Genomic DNA, 23,870 nt, shown 5'->3' on the forward strand with positions numbered 1-23,870 from the left:
CATACTAGTGTCTGTTGTATTCTGCTGCCTTTCCTATCCTCTACTATCCCCCCTCCCCTCCCCTCCCCTCCCCTCTTCTCTCTCTACCCCATCTACTGTAATTCATTTCTCCCCCTTGTTTTTTCCCCCTTTCCCCTCACTTCCTCTTGTATGTAATTTTGTATAACCCTGAGGGTCTCCTTCCATTTCCATGCTATTTCCCTTCTCTCTCCCTTTCCCTTCCACCTCTCATCCCTGTTTAATGTTAATCTTCTTCTCATGCTCTTCTTCCCTACTCTGTTCTTAGTTACTCTCCTTATATCAAAGAAGACATTTGGCATTTGTTTTTTAGGGATTGGCTAGCTTCACTTAGCATCATGTTCTCTAATACCATCCATTTCCCTGCAAATTCTATGATTTTGTCATTTTTTAATGCAGAGTAATACTCCATTGTGTATAAATGCCACATTTTTTTTTATCCATTCGTCTATTGAAGGGCATCTAGGTTGGTTCCACAGTCTTGCTATTGTGAATTGTGCTGCTATGAACATCGATGTAGCAGTGTCCCTGTAGCATGCTCTTTTTAGGTCTTTAGGGAATAGACCGAGAAGGGGAATAGCTGGGTCAAATGGTGGTTCCATTCCCAGCTTTCCAAGAAATCTCCATACTGCTTTCCAAATTGGCCTCACCAATTTGCAGTCCCACCAGCAATGTACAAGTGTACCCTTTTCCCCACATCCTCGCTAGCACTTGTTGTTTAATATTAAAGCCAAAATCCTGAAGTTCTTCTATTATTAGACTGTCACATATAAGAAATGTCAGGGTTTTGTTGTCACATTACCATTCTTAGATTTTGTGATATGTTGTTCATTTCTGAAATCCAGTCTTACATCCTTTTCTGACATCCCATTTTATGTATGCTGTGGACCTTCATGACTATTTCTTTACAAGAGAATTTGTTGTTCTTGATCTTTTTACTCCTAAAGGTTGAATGTGTAGCAGGGATTGGCTCACTTTTGCAGTAAAAGGCCAAAGTCTTAGTTTGTCTGGGCTGCTATGACAAAGTGCCATGAATGGGGTGGTTTATAAACAAGAGAAAGCTATTACTTTCTGTTCTGGAGGTCGGGAAGTCAGGGATCAGGCACAGTAGATTTGGTGTCTGGTGAGACTTTCTGTCCTTGTAGAAAGCTCATCCTTCATGGTGGAAGAGACAGAAAATCTTCTTTGGGTCCCCTTCCTAAGGGCACTAATCCTCTTCATAAAAGGTCTGCCCTCATCACCCGTCACCTCCCAGAAAGCCCTGCTTCCTAATGTTATCACCATCGATTGGGATTTCAACATATCAATTTCAGGGAGAAACAAACACCAACCCACAGCAGCCAGATAACAGGCCATAAGCTCTGTGGAAGTAAGGTCTTTGTCATACTAAGCTCTGCCTTGCAGTGGGAAGTGGCCATAATAGTCTGTAAATGAATGTGCCTGGAAAAATGCAAATAAATAAACAAATCCTTGTTTACAGAAGTACACTGCCACATGTTCTGTAGTAATGAATAATAGAAAAGCCAAACAAAACATCAGAATTAGCATGACTTGTCCTTTAAAAGTGCTTTTCCTTTCTCCTATGTTAGGTCAGCTAGAATGACTGGGTTTGTTTCCTTGCTGCATTTGTAACAATGGCAAAAGAAGCAAACAGTTTTGGTATACTTACGAAAACGTCTTTAACTTAGCTTCTCATATTATTATTTTTGGCACCTTTTGATTTTCTGTTGTCACTGGGTATTGGAAAACAGCCACTGATTTTGAGCAACCTTCAAATTATCTCAAGATCTTTTTGGATGCTTTTTAAACCAAATATATGTTCATGTTTTAACAAATTAAGCTATAAGTAAAGAAATTAGTATTAAAACCCTTCATTTTCTAATGGATTGGGACTTGAGTTTAGTGTAGATTGTGACAGCCATAGAGTTACTTCTATATTCTGCCTTTGTAAAACTGACAATTTGTTTATTTTCTAAGACAGTGAACTGTGTTTGAGGTGTGTAGACTTTTCTGCAAGGTTCTTCAGAGGCCCTTCTGATTCTGTGTAACTCTGAGATATACATATAGATGTATATGTGTGTGCTTGGTGGGGGAGGGGGACGAGATACCGTGTACTCTGTGTGTTGGGTTCCTGGCATCCAGACATTCCCATTACAGACAAGGCAAGCTTGATGCAGAAGGATGAACACGGATGTACTCATGAAGCTTTTAATTTCATGCTAACCATTCTCACAATGGGATTTTCTTTCTTTTTCAAACTTTAAGTCATTCTCTGTATTTTCCATGGGCATATTATTGTTTATTTCTATTTACTTTGTGTTTATTTGTATATTTCTCTTGTTTTGCAAACTGGGAAACATTCCACACTGTAAATCTCAAGGAGATGGCGCTACATGGAGCAGGCTGCATTATGGCAGGATTACATCTGCAGTGCCAAGATGCCCATAACCTGGCCCCGTGCGATCTGTCCCCTCCCTGCTCTCTCTGTGCATGAAGCACACCAGTGTGCTTTTGCTCAAGCCTTCACTGAGGTACTCTGTGTTGCTCAGCTTTTTAATGCTGTGACTGACACACCTGACAAGAACAACCTAGAGGAGAGGGAGTTTATTTTGGCTCAGGGTTTCAGAGGCTCAGTTTATGGTCAGTGGACTCGATTGCCATGGGTCTGAGTGGGGCAGAGCACCTTGGTGGAATGCCATGAGAGAGGAGGGGTGTCATTCTCAAGGCAGCCAGGAAGAAGAGCCAGCGAGGGGCCAGGAGCAAAATATAGAGCCCTAAGGCTTGTCCCCAGTTACCTACTTCCTCCACACGCCCCACCCTCCTACAGTTACCTCCATTCACACTATTAATCCAGCCACAGATTAAGTCACCGCTCTCACAGTCCATCATTTACCTTTGAACATTGCTGCCTTCTACCTCTTGTTTCAGGTACATGAACTTTCCTGGGGACCCTGCATATCCAAACTGTAACCCCTCCCACCCTTCCTTACTTGGCCTGGAGCGGCTGGATGCCTCGTGACTTTCCTTCTTATGTCCCTCAGTGGAATTACCAGCCTTATCACTGAACTCTGTGTTAGGGTTTTGCATTTTCCTTCTTCCTGATTTCATCATTTTTTGGATATCAGCTCCTTCTTGCAAATGCCACCTGTCACTTCTTGAAGTGCCCTGTGGCAAACACATTCAGCACAAAGTAGTTCTTTGTTAAAGACAGTGAACATAGTTCATCGCCTGTGAAGGTAGGAACGTCCCTGTAGGCTGACCAGTCACATTTCCCCTCTGCTTTATCCTTAGGTATTCTTGAAGTTCTACACTGTGTGTTAGTGGAAAGTCCAGAAGCGCTAAATATTATTAAAGAAGGACATATTAAATCCATTATCTCACTTTTAGATAAGCATGGGAGAAATCATAAAGTAAGTAAGCCATTTTATTTCTGTGAATGAATTCAGGAATCTTTAAAGTGTGGCAACAGTATTCTGTATATTTTACAAAGCTTAGAAGAAAGCATTTGAATGTCTCCACCACAAAGAAATGATAAATATTTGAGCAGATAGATATGTTTGCCCCGATTTCAACATTACACAACATATACATATAGGTACTATATAAATATGTAAAATTTTAATGTTTGCATGCACTAATTAATTTAAATTAAAAAATAAAAAGTAAAATATGTGTTTAAGTAGCTTTTCAAAGATGTGTGGAATTTTTCACTAGTACTTCTTGTAGTGGTGGGTGGGTGACACTGATCGGTGTTTCTTCCTAGTGTCAGTGGAGCGTGAGCAGCTCTTAGTTTGTGGAGGGAGGTTGGAGAACCTGGGGAATGCCCACTGTGTGTTCAAACTGCTGAGTCAGATGTCGCTGTGGGTGGGTTAGCTCCCTGGAAGGTGCTGCCCAAGCCCGGATCTGAGGCCAACTAGACTCAGCAGAAGTGGCTTTTCTTTCAGGTCTTGGATGTCTTGTGTTCACTCTGTGTTTGCCATGGGGTCGCCGTCCGGTCTAACCAGCATCTCATCTGTGACAATCTCCTGCCAGGACGTGATCTTTTACTGCAGACTCGTCTTGTGAACCATGTTAGCAGGTAAATTCATATGGACGATGTCACAAATAGGTCATGTGGAGAAAAAGTTCTCGGTCCAGCTCTGTAGCCAGGTACAGATGTTCTCTTTGTTTTATTAGGATTTTTAGTGTATTTCCCCAGTGAATGATGTAAGGATTGTTTTCTACCAAACAGATGGGATAATGATTATAGATGAACCAAACAAAATACAGATTTATCATTAACCCAAGCTTCTATTCATGTTCACAAGTGAATGGATTGTCCCTGATGCTTTCAGGAGCAGGCTGATGACTAACCAGGGCTGTGGTTGTATATAGTTATGTCATGCCTTCTTACAGTATGACCAAAAACCTTATCCTTCAGTGCTACTTTGAGGTGCCCACTATGTAGGATAAAAAGGAATCTGAAATACAATAAATTCCATGAACAGCCAATGAAATGGCATTTTCAGTCAGATCCCCTTTTAAGGAGTCTAACGTTTATTGGGTATAAAGTGCCAGCTACCAAGCCATTTGCTCTACATGGTCAGTATCGTGTGTGCATATGTGTGTTTCCAGACATTGCTGTTACCTCAGATTGAGGGTGAAGAGCGCAGAGCTGGGGGTGGAACGCAGGTCTAGCTCCAGACCCAGCTCTTATCTGCCATGCCTTGTCACCGTTTCCTTTCCTGCCCCTTGAAATAAACAAAACCAACAACATACTTTGCAGTCAACAAAATGTTCTGTGTAGTGACAGTGATTCCGAGAGAGATGTGCTACTTCATCTTATTTTAAACAAAGGTGTGGAGCGGGTTGTGTGTCCTGCCTTGCATTGTTTGGACAGGATTGGTTTAAGGCTTCCTTATATAATAGCCCTGTCCTAACGAGTGTATTTTCTGAGGACACCACTAATGGGGTGACTGCAGAATGTAGGTCTCCTGATAGAGGAATTAAAATATAACTGGCCACAATTTCATGGAGGCAACAGCCCCTACTTGTCATCTTGGTTCTCTCACAAAGGAAGGGACCTGCTTCGGACTCACATCGTGTGATGTGAAGCTCAGTTTGAGAATTATCTGCGTGTCTTGGGTCAGTAACAACCCCATCAGTTCCAGAGGCCTGCTGCCCCAAGTGTCTCACTTTGTGGCTTACATTTGATTAATGGTACAAAAGATGATGTAGAGCAAATTAGACAAACTCCTTGACCCTGGAGTGGCCTTGCCCAGTAGGCCAAAAAGCAAGCACTGTTCCCTGAAGGTGAGCTTGGGAGGCTGGCTGTCACTGAGTGCTGCCTCGGGGGTTGTTTTAATCTCTCTGAAGCACTGAAAGGGATGCATTAGAGTGGCCTCCTTGAAAACCAGGACTGAGGTTCAGCACAGCGAGGGGCATAGGATACAGGGAGAGGCCTGGCCTCTGCTCACACGCTCTTCTCCTCTTTTGAAGCATGAGGCCCAACATCTTCCTGGGTGTCAGTGAAGGGTCTGCTCAGTATAAGAAGTGGTACTATGAGCTCATGGTGGACCACACTGAGCCCTTCGTGACTGCGGAAGCGACTCACCTGAGAGTGGGCTGGGCTTCCACTGAGGGGTACTCGCCCTACCCCGGAGGGGGCGAAGAGTGGGGTGGCAATGGCGTTGGTGATGACCTCTTCTCCTATGGATTTGACGGCCTTCATCTCTGGTCAGGTGAGCACTTCCCTTTTCTTTCCTGATGGACCTCTGGTGACCCTGCTGTGCATGTCTGAAAGTGATTGGGGCTGCTTTGTCAGGGACACACATTATTCAGAAACTTAATATTTGAGACATTGAATAAGAGAGTTGAGTGGAAAGCAGAGTTATACTAGAGAAAAAGAAAATAATTATAATTATAGTACCTTGTAAAAGGTCTGTTTTGCTTATGAACAGTATATTTTAGAAATAGCATTCCAGTATATGAGTGAACTGCCCAAACTTGTGTTCTCAACTTTAATTGCCATGTGCAGAGGTTAGCTTCCAATATATAAAGCACAAAACACAAACCCTGGTAAGTAATTAGAAGAAGTAGATGAGTTTAGCCTCCTCCAAGATAACATAGAGGAAGGAATCAGAACTCTGCATGGTGCTGTGTGAGGAGTCTGGCCATGATGAAATAACACTTCTCTGCAGAAGGGTAGAAAGGGTTGAAGATAAATGTATAATTCATTTTACCAGCTCTCAGTTCTGTTGCTTGAGTATATATTGAAAATGAGTGCTATATGTTATAAAATAATATTCCTTTCTCTGATTCATAACAAGTCATAGTTTGGTTGATTTAAAAGCCTCGCTCTTAATTACGTAGATGCTTTATAGATGCTTGAGTTGATCTAGGTTCTGCAGACACATGCTTGTGTTTGTAGAGCTGCATTTAGAACATAGTCCTGCTATGACCCTGCATATTTTTCAAAGTATTTAGTGTGTAGAAAAGAAAGTTCAGTTATAAAAACCTGAACTGTGCCTCGTGGATGCCAGTATTATTCACTTAGTAATGCTGTGTAGGTGTAAGAGCTTATGAAAAGAAATTTAAAAATTAAAGTCAACTAAATCTGCATTTATGGTAATGAGTTTGTAAAGTGAAAAGACTATGTAGATGTATCAAACACTAAAAGCTACTGACTTTCTTCTTTATTCAATGCCAGTGTCTCAGAAGAGATGCGTTCTGGATAGTTTATCTAGGCTTGTGGTCAGGGTCCTCGCAGAGGCATGCATTGCCTGCACCCAGGTTCACTGTGCTGGATGACAGTTATGGTTCCTTGTTCCCATGGTAAAGTTTCCTGTAGACCACTCAGAAGCGAAGAGTGCTAACTTCAAAGGCCTGCCAAGCTAAAATAGGGATAATGTTTATTTTTTAAATACATTGCAACTACAGCCTTCGAGTCTTATCATCTCTCTAGCTCAGTATCACTCTGCAGGAAATAGGCACTTGGAGAGGTGAATGCTGTTTTCTCATTAGGCAGAGATTAGGGGTGGTAACTACTCGGAGATAAGGCCAAATTGTTTCCAGTTACTTTAGCCTCGTGCATGGCACACTGTACTGTTTTTGATTTTGCTTTCGGTTCAAAGTCTTTCCCTTCAAGACATTGAAAGAATCTAGTGCTTAGGGATCTGAGTTGGGTGCATTGTGCCTTTTATTACAGAATATCATTGAGTAGAAGAATAAGATCAAAATCCATTTCAGAGACTGGGCATGTACAGGAAGGATGGGGGGGTGGTTCTGGAATTCTGGGAGAAAATTATTTGAAATTATTTTATGAAGAGAAAATATTGGTCCATTAAAAAAAAAAAAGGTAAGAAACTACATTTTGCCTGTTGTTGAAGGACACATTCTCTCCCATGCTTTGCTAGCTTACAATTTAGAATCCACAGAGGCACGTCTGGAATCTGAATTACGCAGGCTTGATTCATAGTAGTTCAGATCACTTTCTTAGGGTTTATGCTCCTGTTTCTGTATTTTCAGTCACTGTTGTAGAATCTAAATTGTCAATGTTGGTGACTTTGAGGATACAACACATTTTGTTAGTGAACATTTTGTAACTGGGGAGTGGAGATGTTCCTTGGCACCAGGATTTGGCCCAAAAGCAACAGTTTTGAGCTGTGTCTCCATTATTCTAATTTAAATGTTGTGCAGTGTTGCTCTTGAGGCATTCCAGATGTTTGAGATTGTACAGGTGTGGGAAATCTTTGTGCTCTTAAGGAATTTCAGCGAAGAAGAAGAATGGAGTATGTCGGGTTTCCACCAATGCTGTCCCCCTCCTTCCTGACTAATGCATGGAGCAAGCGTGTTGGTTCTCATGAATCCAGGGATGGGTTGACTTAGATGCAACTGGGATGCTGCCAAGTGGCTCAGCCCTGAGTGCTGTTGAAACTGTAGATTCAGGTGATCATTGGGGTCCTTCTGTCAGTCTCAGACATTGCAGAACAGTTTACCAGGGTGACTATAAGCTGTTAGCATTAGTGTACAATGATGTCCCTTAAACTGAGCAGTATATTTGGATTATAGTACAACCTGTTTTGACTGTAAGAATAGCTAAAATAACGTTTTTATTAACTGCAGCTTTGATACCAACACAGAAATATGCTTTTTTCCATGAGCTGCATGCTACTACATATATTTTCAAAGCTACCTTTATTATATTCAGGGAATTCTGAGCCACTTTATAGTAATTTTGTTGCTTGAAGATATGAATATTGGTGAAATAAAACGTATCCATATTTTAAAAAGTAGATACTGTCAGTGGCATTGAAAAGTGTTCTTGGTAAAAATGTTGGCATGCCAGAGATAAAAACAAGTGTCATTAAAAACGCAAAGCCTGCATGCGTCATGAATCTGTTTCAGTTTTTACTCAAATAGAGGGCTATGTTTGTGTTAGATAGCATGTGGATTTGGGAGACCCCTATTTCCCTTATTTCAGTATGCCATGAGAAAATAGATGCTCTTGAGACTAATTACAAAGGAGTTCTGATATAGTCAGAAGAGCCTTGGTGTGTTAGTTGGCTAGGTGAAAAGGGGCATTGATCAAATAGTATTTTCCTGCCTCCAGTTGCAACTTGCACTCAAGGTGCCAACCAAGATCTCATGTGAAATAAGTTGTAAAATAAACCAAATGGCATACAATCTTCTCACTCTATACAATATGCTGCAAGAAATAATGATCACATTTTCTTCTTTCATTATCCTTATATAATTCTGAATTTATAAAAACAAAGGGTATATAGTATTTGAAAAAGAACCTGATGCCAAGTGTCTGGTGTGACCAAAACTGATCCTTTAAACTATTGATCTAATTGACGTGGCACTTCTAGAAGGTGATGGCATTTGGAATTCTGCATATTAGAATTCGAGGCTCAGGGTGGTGATGTAATTTGCTGAAGGCTGCACTAGCTACGTGGCAAGGCAGCTATTCCAAGTCGGATCTTTTCCTGGAAAATGTCCCCTAACATCATTATGGCATTTGCTATAAGGTAATTTCTGCAGCAAAGCTCTTCCAGCTACATGCAGACATTTCTGATGTTGGGTGGTCCATTGTCTAACGAGGCAGCCTGGATCCTGAAAAAACAAAACATTTTGTTTGTTTCCAAGAGTTTGGCATGTCACATTAGAGTGAGTCCATTCTAGCACTGTGCTTTGCTTTCACTGCCTGGATGCTCTGAGATGAAATGTGTAACCTTCCTTAATGTTTCTCCCCACTAGGTTGTATTGCCCGTACTGTAAGCTCACCAAACCAGCACCTGCTGAGAACTGATGATGTCATCAGTTGCTGTTTAGATCTAAGTGCACCCAGCATCTCATTCCGAATTAATGGTCAGCCTGTTCAAGGAATGTTTGAGAATTTCAACATTGATGGCCTCTTCTTTCCAGTTGTTAGTTTCTCTGCAGGAATAAAGTTAGTATGCCTCTGTTTTTTGGGTCTGTTTTCCTTCTCACTTCTCACCCTTCTGCAGAAGGCTCTGTCCTGCTGCCATCCTGCTTCTCTAACCTTTGTTCCTACCTCCTGGTGTCTATCTGCAGGGCATTTGGCCTGTTCCTTGAAGGCAGAGGTAAGGTTTGCCTGAGAGGGATTCTGGGGAGGTGTTTTGCTCACCTATTCGCCCATTTAGCCCTGGGTAACAATGTTCCCTCCAGCCAGCACCCTGAAATCTGTTTCTTAGGATCGTTGTACTGTTAAATAAGGGGAAGTTTATAATACCACTAAAAACACCACTTTTTAAAATTCATTTTCACTCCTACCTGGTCCCCCATCCTACCACAAACCCCTTCATTCTGGAGAAATTCAGTGCCCTTTCTGTTGAGATCACGTGGCTCCTCCACCTGTTTCACTGGTAAATTCTCTGCCTATGATCAACTGTGTCAAGATAGTTTCCTTCAACTGTTTCCTCGTTTTTAGACTACCAGAGAGAAACAAACTAAAACAGTAGTTCCCTGGAGTTTTACAGAGAAAACTTGAGTGCATGATGGATCAGCATTATCTTGAATTAGATGATCAGGATCATCATGATCTTGAGTGATCTAACCAGGGGCCATCCTGTTGTCCACTTGGATCTATGTGGGTCTCCCTTGTTCCTGCTGACTGTTGTACATTTTAATTATTCTTTTACTTATATTGTTCCTCCCAAGAATAATTCCTAGTTTAAAAAGCACCATCTTGAAGAAGAACAGAATAATCCATGTACCAATGACATTTTCTGGTATATTTATTCAAATCATGTTTGTTCCTATAAACTTCAAGTTGTTTCAAAGCTTCTGTTTTTCCTCACTTTTTGCTCTTCTTTTTCTTTTACTTATTGTTTTTTGACCTGGAACTGAAACAAAAGTTAGAAAAGAAATTACAAGGGAAATGAAAAATTTGCTCTTATTTTTGTAAGCCAAGAGCCCCAAGAAATTGATACATTGATCAGCTTCAAAAAACATTGTCCAGTGGAACTCAGATTATTTTTAATTAAATGAAAATGATGTCTAAAAATTTTAGAAAGTTTAGTTATTGCTGTTGAAATTGGAAAACAATAAGAAATTAAGATTATGTGCTTTCTTCAGCAAATGTAATTGATAAACTGACTCTGCTTGAAGGAGTTTCATTAGTAAATTAGGTGCTAGGGAGTGGTTATTGCCTCACTTCTAGCCCAGTATTGTTAAGCCTATAGATACTTAGATCGTATCTTCTTTTCCTCTTTTTATTCCTTGGGGCATTGAGTGGCCAGTTGTTGTGGACTTGCACTTCACTGATGTAGAAGTATGTGTGTGCTTTTAATTATTTCTCCAGCTACCACTAGATCTCCACTGGCCCACAGATGCACATTAACCAGGTTTTGTCTTTGGATCAATGTGATACCCTCATGTTTTGCCTTTTATTGTTAGAGGGTTTTGGATTCTAAAGTGATGCCATTATGATGGTACTTAGGAAATAATGCAGCTTCTGATAAAGTTAATTTGCACTAATATTTTTTCCTATTAATTTTGCTGATTAGAAAACTTTCACATTCACTAAGAATGTAGTTGACTCTGTATATGTCCTTTGTAGGGTTCGCTTTTTGCTTGGGGGGCGACATGGAGAATTCAAATTCCTTCCTCCACCCGGGTATGCTCCTTGTTACGAAGCTGTTCTGCCCAAGGAAAAGCTGAAAGTGGAGCACAGCAGGGAGTACAAGCAGGAGAGGACATACACGCGAGACCTGCTGGGCCCCACGGTGTCCCTGACACAAGCCGCCTTCACACCAATCCCCGTGGACACCACCCAGGTATGGAGATCAGCCCTGCAGACAGCGCTTGTGCCCTCATTATGTGGACACATAGTGGGGCTGCAGCCTGCACTGCTGCCCTCAGGGATGCGTTTTCAGCATGCAACCGATGCATCTGCTTGCAGCACATTCCATAAAATAATAGTTCCCTTTCCCACCACCCCACCCATCTTGTGTTGTATTTCTTTTCTGAAAAACAGAGTCATCCCACTGCCAAATTTTTTTTCATAGAGCACACAAATGTGTCCCGACCTCAAGTTTTAAAAGCATTGTTCAAGATTGTCTTTAAGGTTTTGTTAAAGTAATCAATATAATTTAGTTTATGACATGCATATTATACTTTAAAAAACAGGCAGTGAAAGCAGCAGGTGGAGCTTAGGCACACAGTTACGCAAGTGACTTCAAGGTGTAACAGTGTCAGGATGACTTGATATTGGGGAGCAAACTGCACTTGAAGTAGCACCACATTGGTATGATACATACTGAGTTTGGAGTGCACTTTTGTACATAGAACAGAGTTGGAGATTTTTATTTCTTCTCTCCAGATGCTCTTGTTGAAATGATTAGCTGACCTTACCTTCTGGAAAGATTGAGATCTTGGGTACCGGGATTAAGATGCCTGGGATCAGTTGTCTTCTCTGTGACTGTGGGAAAGGTAGAAGCCTTGCTGATTGGGATTCTGAGGCCATTTGACACGGTTAGCAGATAATACCTCCTCACAGGTGGACACCCAGGGATGTCAGCCACCATTCATGCCTTCCTGTCTGGTAGACATACCAGGTCCTGAGGTTGACAGTGAATTAAGCATGGCTCCAATGACCTCAGTGAGGTTGGCTCCATAGTCAAGTTGATTACTTTTTGAAGACCAAAGTCATTGTTTGTGACATCAATGCTAAATTAATAACAGGGCCTCATAAATTTCATTTTTTGGTCAACTACTTGTTTGGCTCCCTGAGTCGTATTTCTGGTTTCACCCTGCAGATTTTTTATATTATGTAGGTAAAATAAGTGTTCAAGAATTATTCATGTCTGGTTTCAGTTTGTGTTGTCCCTTGTAGAAAGGTGGCAGGATATGTTTAGTGTTGCCTAGGTTTATTAGGAAACGCTCTTGGGAAGATGAAAGTGGGCATTGGGGTTGTGAATTGGTGTTGTGTAGAGGTCACCTAAGACCTTGATAACTGCAGCCAGTGCAGAGAGAGGGCACAGAGGTAGCTGCTTCCTGTGGAAATGTGCCTCCTGAATGGGCCTTGCAGGCGTTTGCCCTGCTGAGGAAGTGGCATGGGGCCACACAGGAGGGCTTGCTTTATCAAGACGGGAAAAACCCAGCTCCCCACCCTGAAAACCATTTTGTGCTGCTTATCAAGAGGTCATTAAACTTCTTCCTTTTAATGAGAACAGGTAAATGTTTTTTTTTTTTTTTCTTGAAAATTTTGTTTGGAAACCACTAAAAGAACAGAGTACTGGTTCAGGGGAAACACAATTACTGCAGTCAGACATCTACAGGCTCAAAGAGCCCATGGAATATAACTCAGGTGCTGGCTTCCTGTCCCCCTGGCCTGTGGATGCCAGCCAGGTGGGTGTAAGAGCATTGGAGTGATTTCTCTTTTTAAATAATGCACCCCTTGGTATTGTCCCATGACCCTTAGTTGTTCCCATCAATACTCCATTTACTTTGTTTACTATTCTCCCAGAAACCTACGTATTCACCAAAAAATAAATTTAAAAAAGGGTCCCCACGTTTGCCTAAAGAGGGCTGTGGAATAGGTGATTTAGGATGAGTTATGGTGTTGTATCTTAATAGCTCATGAGGCATTGTTATGACCCTGCACCATGCTACTTGTGTTTCTCATGTGTGTTTTTTCTTTTTTTTAAATTTTAGATTGTGTTGCCTCCTCACCTGGAAAGGATAAGAGAAAAACTGGCAGAGAATATCCATGAGCTGTGGGTTATGAATAAAATCGAACTTGGCTGGCAGTATGGTCCGGTATATAATTTTGAAATTTATTTTCAGATTCTGTTAATACATCTTTCTGAATACAAATCCTTTTTTTCCTTGTCCTGCTACAGGGTGACATGAATCAATTGGATTGATTTTATTTTTTCTACTTGTTAGCTCTGTGCAGGTTTTATTTTTATTTTCTAAAGGGACTGACATTATTTGCAGGCTCCTTGAAGGATGGTTTAGTTGCCTAAGTCATTGAAAGTTATCTTTGAACTGCAAGTTATATTTTCAAATCAAGATTAATAGGCAACAGGCAGAGATTTCTAAGCCACTTAAAAAATAGCTCAAACCTAAAGTAAAAAAGTAAGTCCATTTTCTTTCCTCTGTCTGATCTTCCTCTCCTCTTAGTTCCAGCTGTACATAGTAGTCTGAGATTTGTGAGTAGAACTTCACAGTTGGTTTCACAGTAGGAGGATAGATAGGTCAAGAAGTAACGATTAAATGTTTCTAAATGCTTAATTTCTAAATATCTTAGAGTTTTTCAATAAATTGAAAGATCTGTTTTTAGTAGGACCTTGTTACTACTATTGTTTTTATAATATTGTTATTCTAAATATCCCAAAGGTTGTAGTGCTTTATTATAGTAACAAAGAACTTAAAAATACAGAAATTATTCCTCCAAGTAATAGTCTAATGCTTCAAGCTCTGAATGAAGAGCGTTTATTGCTAGTGTGGGTTGTACCACCAGGTACTCCACACCACTCAGTAGTGTTCCTCTGCAGATGGCTTTGCATTCTCACAGAATATCCAGTTGAGTTGTCATTAGAGTGCGCTGGGTTACGTGTTGTTATTTGTTTATCTGATGACATAGCTGAGGCTCTTTGCAGGGTTGTTAAATGCCTTTGAAGAAGTCCTATAGCTAGTGAGTAGCAGCTCCAGCACTGGAACCCACGTTTTCTAACTTCCAGTGGAGAACTGGCTTTCACTACAAAACTTGCCCAAGCATGTCCAGAGATGATGAGGTCCTTGCATTAACTAGACAGTGGTTAGATGTTTGTTACATCAGCAAACACTCATTCAGTATCTAGTTGGGTGTTGCATGCCTTGACTCTTAAAAATTGAGGAAGAGGATAAATGTTAAAAAAATTAAATAAAATGAATGAGCCCCCAGTTAAAATTAGTAGGAGAGAGAGAGAGATTATAAATGTGTACATAGTTGGTTGCCAGAGGAATTAGATAAAATTCACCAAAAGTTTTAAGATGAAGAAAAGAATATTATAGGCTAGGAAAATTGAAAAGAGCTCATGCAGAAAAATAAAAGAGCAACTTGCATGCCTCTGGGATAAGAGCAGCTATCTTCTGGGGTTTAGCTTAGTGAAGACGCTGTTCACCACAAGCTCATAAATCACCTCAATAATTATGCTTTGCAGTGAAGTGTTTGTTATGTATCCTCTTTTAAAATGGAGGGAAAAGGCTGGGGTTGTGGCTCAGTGGTAGAGTGCTTGCCTAGCACTTGCGAGACCCTGGGTTTGATCCTCAGCACCTCATAAAAATTGTGTCCACCTACAACTAAAGAAATATTTTTTTAAAAAATGGAGCTAAATTCAGTTCCATTCAATACCGTACAGACTACGCCTGCTGTATGCACAACACTCTGAGTTTTCAGAGTCTTAGGTGGAACAGTGGCTCAGAGACACACACACATACACACACACACCCCATTGCCTGAAGTTACCCTTGCTTGGTCCAGGGTATCTGAATCAACTTGAACCTCATGTGGCTCCAGGGAGGAGACTGGGTCTCTACAGTCCTGCTGTCATCTGCCCCTTTCCTGAGCTGTGTTCCAAAATACTTACTGCAGTTTCTCAGGACCCTTCTGGGCAAGCCCTGTTATGGGCTCCATGTCATCTGTTTGGGGAAGTCTTAAAGTGACAGATGGGGAGATTTTGCATCCTCTTCTCATCGAACACGTGACTTGTGTCCAGGTTGTTTACAAGACCTTCCCTGAAACTCCTTCCAGTTGAGTAGTTAGAGATCCAAACCTTAAGATCACTCTTATTCTAGAGTAAGGTATTTGCCAGTCTATAGGCTAAGTCACAAGTTTATTAACATTGTAAATAAGTTTGTGTGTGTTTAGGAATTTATGCTTAGCTGCCTGGTGTGCTGAGTTATTACTTTTCTGCATAGATTTTATAGTTGATCTGGGATACATTTCCCAGGAGCATCATTTGAGGGCTCTGTTTCATAGAACAACACCAGGTAGATCCACTCTGTCATTTATATGTCCCTTTAACATTTATTGCTTGCCTTTCACTAGCCTGGTTGTGCTTGGTAGTGGGCACCCAAATTTGGAAAGACCTTGACTATAAGATACTGTGTTTACTTTTTAGGAGCATCCTGTTCAGCTCAGTGAATTCATGCAAATAGTCACAGAGAGAAAAGGAACACACAGGTCTCTTCTGAGAAATCTGGGGGCTTCCAGGAGATAGATGTCAGCCCCGGGGCCAGTATCGGCTGGGAACAGTCAGAGCAGGACCAGATTCTGGGCAGAGGAGCCAGTGTGTAAAGTGAGGAGGGGAAGGGACCGGGCATCTGCACTGGCTGTTGGGTAGCACAGCACAGAGACATTGCTATGTACAGAGCCCTGGGAAGTCTGGCCACTCAGGCAGGGGCAGTGTGCTTTTACTCTGTGAGGGGCTGAGAGCTTAAAGAATGCTGAGAAGGGAGGTGATGTTCTCAGGTACCTACACTGGGGGAGCTGTGCTGTCCCATGGAAGAACCATAGCCCTAGGGGATGGGCAATGAGTGTCCCCACTCTGCCTGCCTGGGGACAAAGGGCATGATTGCAGGAGATTCAGGGTTCAAGAATGCCGCATGAAAGAGCAAGTTCTGTTTTGTTCCAGGCACCTGAGAGGACAGTGGCATTGGCTCTTCTCTGAGGCAGAGGTGAAGGTGGAGTTCCATGCAGGTTTACCTCGGGACTGACACATGTTCACTTTTTATTTAATGTTTAGAATTTAGTGTTAGAGATTTCTTGAGCTAAATTTTAGAACTCAGTTTCATGTATAAGTCCAATTCGTTTGTTACGATTGCAAGAAAACAATGAAGAGGTTATTTCTAACCGGGCGATTCATGAAGACTAAAAAAAGTCCTCCCTTCTGTTTGCATACTTTTCCTGTGGCATTTAGAGAACCTGGTAATTATTTCCATGGAGGAATGTGTTCCCTGACAGCATATGGCTGTCATCTAGTGCCACCGAGGCACTAATGCTGTAATTTAGGTCTCTAAGAAGAAAACCTTATTACCAACACAAGAATAGGGAACATCTTCCTCATTCCTGAAATCTTAAATTTAGTTTAATGCCATTGCTAATAAATACAATGTTCAAGTTGGTTCTCTGTTATCTTTGGTTTCCACATTTACGGATTCAACTAACTGCAAATCAAAAATATTCAAGAAAAAGAGATTTCATCTGCATTGGACACATGTAGACTCTATTTCTTGTCATTTTTTCTAAACAATACAGTGTAATGAATATTTACCTATTATCTACTTTTCATCAGATAATGTAAGTAATTAGAGACAATTTAATATATCCAGGTGGGAGATCTAAGGTTTTAGACAAACACTGGCATTTTAAAGAAGGAACTGTAGTATCTATGGGTTTAGGTATCCATGAAGAGATCTGGACTTCACTCCCTGTATATTCTCAAGGACAGCTGTGTACATGAAGGGTTACTTTGGAAAATGCCTTTGTTAAGCTAATTAGTTTTGTTGAGATAATAGAGTGATTTGTGAGAGTGGAGGTAACTTACAAGGGATGAAATGAACAGCCAGGACTATTTAATAAGTTCAGTATTAGTCAATCATGTTGTTTATTGATGTCTGTAATGAGGTTAGTGCTAAACAGAAGAAATACTGCAAATTTTAACTAAGTCCTTACCACATCTTTTTACACAGGATTTGTTTTAATTTATTAAACTTATTGAGTGTTTGCCATGCATCAGGCACATTCTAGGTGTTTGGAAACCATCAAAGAACAAAAGACCCAAATCCTTGCTCCTTTGTTCTTCCAAGTTCAGGGAGACAGAAAATAAATAAATAGAGAAGGATCGAGTCTGTTAAGTATTTTGGACAATAAAAAGAGTAAGGTGGGTGGCACACTGCCCTGTTAGGAAGGCTGGTGAATCTCATGGAGAAAGTGAGATCTGAGAAAATGCTGGAAGGAGTTGAGCGATCCTAGTGTGGATATCAGGAGAGAAGCATGCATGACAGAGGCCCGTGGGAGATGAGGCGTAGACAGGGCCAGGGAGCAGGGAGTGCAGAGGATGCTGCCCTACTGCTGACCCTTGACCTGACTTGGGCTAGGGATCCCAGGGCAGCGTCCCTGGGCAGTGCCTGAGTGCTGCTTATTGCGCTGCGTCTCCACTGCCATCCACTGAAGCACCATTGCTTGTGTCTGATACCTGTGTCTGATACCCATTTCCTGTTGTGTTCCAGGTTAGAGATGACAATAAGAGACAGCACCCGTGTCTGGTGGAGTTCTGCAAGCTGCCTGAACAGGAGCGCAATTACAACTTACAGATGTCGCTCGAGACCCTCAAGTGAGTTCCTCAGCTTTTTTATTTTCCAATCCATCTCACCTAAAAAAAGCCAGAGAGAGAGAGAGAGAGAGAGAGAGCGCTTTTACTCTGACTCACTATGAAGTTAGTTGAATTCCAGCTAGAACTTTCCAGAATGTGTAGGTGGTTTGGTTGGGTATTTGTTGGGAATACGTTATGTCTTTTTGCTCCACGTGGGCATTTCCCAAAAGGCATCCTACAGGTGTAGGATATTACAGAGTATGGGGATTTCGTGATCCTGTGTGGTGCTACTCAGAGTATGGGCCAAGAACCAGGCTAGTCTAAACTTGGTACTGATCTGTGACAAGATGAGTAAAGATATTACTTCTAAATGCTTAGGAATTTTATCCCTACTTAAGGGAGAAATTTAATGCCTGTTAAACTGATAACTTGAAATGTTGTCATTTTGAAATGTTAATTCTACTTGAAAAGTTTTATTGTATCTTATTAGAGATTGAGACCATGATGAACTGGAAATGAAAAGAAAACTAGTCCTTTGTCATAGATGGTTTTAGAAGTACTGAACTGACCTATTTAAAGGGTATGGGTTAAAACCATTAAAGAAGTGTCATTTTTACTGATTTCATCCCTTGTAAGTTATCTCCACTCACAAATTACTCTATTGCCAGGCACTTTGTTGCTTCAGGACTTTCCACATTTGTGCACTGTCAATAGCTAATATGGTGGAGTCATCCTCTGGTGTTTCTAAGTGTACTTAGCCACAGCACCCTTTTTGGGGAGGTTCTAGAGGGACTTCCTATCTGGACAGCACTGTTGGGGTAAAGCTCTTGGGAGCGATTATACCATCTCATAAAGGCAACTTTACTCTTCACTGGCTTTGTGCCCATTGAGCTCTTGAATTTGCCACCTTCCTTTGCAGAGGCAAGTGGGGCTGAGTAGAATAAAGAAGGAATGTATTTTCAAATTTATGTAAGAAGTTCAGAAAATGTTTTTGAAAAGCCTGTGACTTTTCTTTAGGCTCCTTTCATCCTTTATGTCCTATAGAAATTTTTTTATTCACATAGGTCACTTACATAGTACATTTTTGTTTGTCCTTTTGATTTGTTTCTGTTTTGCAAAGAGTAAGGAGTTATTTCAATTGAAGCCACTTTACCAAGGACCAGAACATAAAACTTAAATAATGTTTCAGATTCTAGGATTTGGGAAATAAACAAATGAACCACAAAGTATGTCTCTGTTTTATTCGTAGCTTTTTTGCTGTTTAGTTTAGTTTTGAGTACTAGGGATTGGATCCAGAGGCACTCTTCCACTGAGCTACATCCTCAGCCCTTCTAATTTTTTTCTTATTTTGAAATGAGGTCTGTTTAAAGCTGGTTTCGAACTTATGATCCTCCTGTCTCAGCCTCTGAGTACCTGAGATTACAGGCATGCCCAGTTTCTATTAGTAACTTAAAAGGAGGAGGAATACACACAAATCAAGTAACTTAAGACTACTGAAGATGACACAAGACGGCTTGCCTGTCTGAGCAGTGCTTTGTGTCTGAATGCTGGGATTTTGTATTTAGTGTGTCCTGCCTTTCCGTGGGTCATAGCATGAGGTTTATACCTTTAGCTTAGTAATTCATGGCAGCTCATGATTTCCCCATCTTTTACAACATAATTTAGTTAAATCTGAACTACATACCTGTCATTTTAGTGATTGACAACTAGGTCATCTATCGCAAAGAGTAAATCCTGGAGTGTAGAAGTCATATTTGCATGTAGAATGCTGATGCGAATAATCCACTCTCATTCCTGACAGCTACTGGTGGATGGTTTGATGAATCATTAGATGCATGAACTGTGGTGTCATTCCCTGTGGTGAATGCTAATGACCTTTTCATGAGCTCATTTTAAACATTTCTTTGCTGATGTTTCTTATAGCTACTGCAGTGTTTGTTTATATGGCTTTCTGATGAAATGCTTTTACCTTTTTCTTTAAAAATTAAGTTAAAGGGGTAAAGCTCTTCTTCCAAAATTTACACTGTGTCCATTTCCACTGTGCAGAAGAAGTAGGGTGCTTTTTGTGTTTCTATTGTTCATTTACTCATTTGGCAAGGGCCCCAGCAAAGTTCCTGAGAGAATAGCATCTGGCCTTGGGGGGCCAGGGCCCAAGGACTTGCTCCACCAAGACAATCTTGGAGTGACTCAACCTTGCTGATCTTAGACTTTGTTCTCCTTGTTCAGTGGTGATGGTAATGTGTCTACTTCATGGCATGATGTGGGGGCTCAGTGACAGCATTCTGATGAAGCCTTCACAACCACCTGTCTGGCAGAGCAAGCACCATCCTCACCATCCTGGCTTTCTGTTGCTGGCTTTACAGTATATCATGGAGGGATCAACAGCTTTGTTCATTTAATCCCGACACATGACAATAGTGAAGATGCAGAAAATTATTCCAGCATGTTGCTCATTTTGGATGGAGGAGGTGATTTACTGTGAATATAATGTGGTGGTCTCTCTGTGACCATGTAAATCATTGGCAGATGACTTACTCTAGACCTGAACTGTCACCTGCATATGGTGTAGCACCATGGAGATCTGACACCTTCTTGGGAACAGCACAGGTCACTGGAGTGTGCAGCCAGGTATCCCTGAGTGGACTGGGGGGTTCTAGCTACTGGTTTAACGTTCATTTGATACAATATTGTACAAATTTCAGGTCTTAAATTTTGAATCAATAAGTCATGGTTTGGAAATTCATATTATAATGTGTTTAACCAACAACAACATACTTTTCTAGAATGTTTAGATGTCAGTGATGTTTTTCCTGGCTACGTATTTTTTCTTGAGCATCATTTGTAGGACATTGGTACATATGTGGGGGCGAGAGAGGGTGGAATGAGGGACACAGGACAGTGGAGAAGAGAATGCTGGGGAAGATGGTAGGTAAGGGTGAGCCATCACTGTTTTCTAAAGGAGCAAGTGGTCCTCCCACTTCTCCCTCTTCTGTGCTTGTTTTTGTGGTTGGTCATTGCTGGCAGTGATCTTTCCAGTCATGCGTGTTTCCATCGTTATGTTCAATCCTGGGCCCTTTATTCTCCTGGAGCACACTCTCTGCAGATGTTCTCATCACACCCATGATTTAATTACCACACAGGTGCTCACAGTGCCCCACTGTTGATCCTTAACACAGACACCTGCTTTGAGGGGAGGAGGTGTACACCTAGCCCACAGGTGACGTGCTCCCCAGTGTATCATGAAGCACCATCACCTCTTTGTCAACTATGCTCCCGGCCACTTACCTGGCTGCACAGCCAGGAACCTGGAGTCATCCTGGACACCTCCTTTTGCCTTAACCTGTGTCCAGCCCATTGTTAGTCCCTCCAAGTGCAGCTCCAGTCTGTCCCCCGCCCCCACTGCTGCTGTGCACGCCATCACTGTCACCCAGACTACCCCCAGTCTCCCAGCTAGTCTCCCATCCTGTCTCCACACTATGCACATGGAATCCCATGTTTGCACACATGCACATATCTGCATCCACACACGGGATGCTTAAAACCCTTCAGTGGCTTCTTGGTGCTTTTGAACTCCATATCCTCACAGGAGCTACAGGGCCGGCTGTGTCTGTGCCTTACCCTCCCTTGTTCCTGTGTTCCAGCCCTCACTACCTCTTCCTTCCTATGAGATCAGAGTTTTTCTGCCTTATCTGTTCCCTTTCTTTTCCCTGGAAATTCTCTGCCTAACGCTCACATGGCTTCTTCCCTGCCTACACTTGTGTCACCTCCTTGGTAGAGATTTTCCCATCACTTCCTGTCCTCTCTTAGAACTCCTTTTAGAATTTTTATAGCTCTCATCATAATTCATAATCTCACTTCCAGGGTTATTTAATATCTGCCTTTCTTGTGAGACTTTAAGCTTCAAGGAGGCAGATGCCATGATTATTTTTTTGACTTAATTTTTTTTTAGAGTAGCTTTAGTTCCCAGCAGAAGTGGAGAGGAAGTTAGGGATTCCCCCATGCCATGCTCAGCCCCATCATCCACATGTCCCAATAGGTGCCTTTGTTACCTAATGAATCCACATTGACACATCCTTAGTACCTGGTATCCACAGCAGGGGCTCAAAAGCAGTCATGCTTGGAGTTCTAACAGTCATCCTCAGGATGACTGCTTGCTTGCACATTGCACATATTTCCCAAACTTTGATTTTTTTATCTTTCTCCATCTTAGGCTTTTCAGATTTCTTTCTCTCCTGCTTTCAGGTGCCCCAGAACAGACCTGGTGTCTGGGAATCTACTGGGCTTCCTCATTCACTCACAGCTTCTAATCACCCTTCAACTCCCACTTCTTGTCTGTTTTTAGTCCCCTTTTAAATCACATATTCTTTATTTAGAAAGTGTATTTGGACATCTATTCCTCTATCAATCTCTCTATCAATCCATCCATGTCAAGATGCATAAACAGACTTCCATAAACATGGAAGTCTAGGAAGGCAGGTAGGTGCACAGGGAGTGGTAAGTGGTGTGTGTACTCAACGTAAGAGGTTGTTCATTGCAGCATTGTTTACAATAGCTGAAGACTGAAGATTGCCTTGAAGACAGTGAAAAGAAAATGGGTTAAAAACATTCTGATGTTCCCAACTTCAGAGAGGTTAAAACACAAATCAGCTTTACATGAAAGGATAGTGATTTGAAGGTTGTAGTATAAAGTCAAAGTGTGAGTCTTAGAGAAATGCCTCTTGTATATGCCCATTTGAGTGAAAGGCAGAAGCACCACTATTGGGACACACATTCACACAGACGCACGTTTTTCTTTAGTGTGTGCAGACCCCCATTCTTGTACAGCAGATGTACAGGAAGGGCAGCAGTCAGTGCCTCTGGGGCAGGAAAAAGCTCTAGACAGAAGATGTAGGGAGAGACGTAAGTATCCAGTTACTCCTTTGTGCCATTTCAATTTTCAGGGTCTTACTCCTTATTCAAAAGTAAAGAATTGAAAATAAAAAAAATTTTTGTTTAGGGCTGGGACCATAGCTCAGTGGCAGAGTGCTTGCCTGGCACATATGAGGCACTGGGTTCATCCTCAGCACCACGTAAAAAATAAATAAATAAAATAAAGTCATGCTGTCCATCCACAACTATTTAAATTTTTTTAAAATTTTGTTTAGCTTTAAGACAACAGACTGGTGATGTGCTTTGAGTGTGGATCACTGTCCCTTTCACAGCCATGAGGTTGTGATGTCTGGACATGGGGGCACCTGCAGCTCATGTCTGCTTTTGTTTTGCAGGACTTTGTTGGCACTGGGATGTCACGTGGGTATAGCGGATGAACATGCTGAAGAAAAGGTGAAAAAAATGAAGCTCCCCAAGAAGTAAGTTGAGTAACAGGCAGTGACCCTGCGCCTGCTTAGATCCAGGGAGACCTGGGTGCCCCGCTGGCACTTGCCCATCCAGTTCAGACTCAGAAATCCAAATGAGCCAAGTCCCAGGGGCTGCTGCACGTCTGTGGTGGGCAGTAGACTCTGTTTGCCGAGAGGAGGAGCAAAGCTCAGTGTGTGCTTGGGAGTGTTCTATAGAGTCTTATTCCTAGTGTCTGTGTGTGTGAACACTTATATTTGTATTTATGATTTTATGTGACTTTCCATTTTCTATCAAAATCGTTTATAATTTTATTTACTTTTATAAAGTAAACATGCTTGAGGAGTAATGACGAAGTCAGTTTTGTTATTTCTGTTTGAAGATGGGAAAGGAGCAAGCACATGCTGTGGGAGTGGCTCTGCCTGCAGCGCTGTGACCTGTACCTGTGGCAGTGCTTAGCCTTGTAAACCTCAGTGACCTCACTGCTAACCGTCCTTGAAGTTACCTGCTTCATAGGGAATTGTTAGGTACTAAATGACCAGGTATATGATAAATAGTAGCTGTTTTGTGATGTTACTATTTTCTCATTTATTCTAACATAGATATTCAAGCAACTATTTGCAGATCACACGTTATTTTTTCACATATTTTTTATTGTTACGTTATAGTGGTACATGATGATGAGATTTATTGTTACATATTCATACATGC

The 23,870-nt window shown here is 41.5% G+C and overlaps 1 protein-coding gene across 1 annotated transcript in view; it reads left to right on the forward strand.

Moving 5' to 3' along the window:
- The window catches only part of Ryr2 (ryanodine receptor 2), a 478,528-nt gene that overhangs the window by 209,817 nt on the left and 244,841 nt on the right, over positions 1-23,870 (forward strand). The window contains exons 19-26 of the mRNA XM_027947992.2: positions 3,310-3,428; positions 3,963-4,096; positions 5,497-5,738; positions 9,259-9,451; positions 11,084-11,300; positions 13,180-13,284; positions 17,743-17,846; positions 23,090-23,173. Of these exons, the coding sequence (XP_027803793.2) occupies positions 3,310-3,428; positions 3,963-4,096; positions 5,497-5,738; positions 9,259-9,451; positions 11,084-11,300; positions 13,180-13,284; positions 17,743-17,846; positions 23,090-23,173 (1,198 nt within the window). The remainder of the gene's footprint in view (positions 1-3,309; positions 3,429-3,962; positions 4,097-5,496; positions 5,739-9,258; positions 9,452-11,083; positions 11,301-13,179; positions 13,285-17,742; positions 17,847-23,089; positions 23,174-23,870) is intronic.

The sequence above is a fragment of the Marmota flaviventris genome, chromosome 12 (assembly GCF_047511675.1).
Source record: "Marmota flaviventris isolate mMarFla1 chromosome 12, mMarFla1.hap1, whole genome shotgun sequence".
Taxonomy (NCBI): domain Eukaryota; kingdom Metazoa; phylum Chordata; class Mammalia; order Rodentia; family Sciuridae; genus Marmota; species Marmota flaviventris.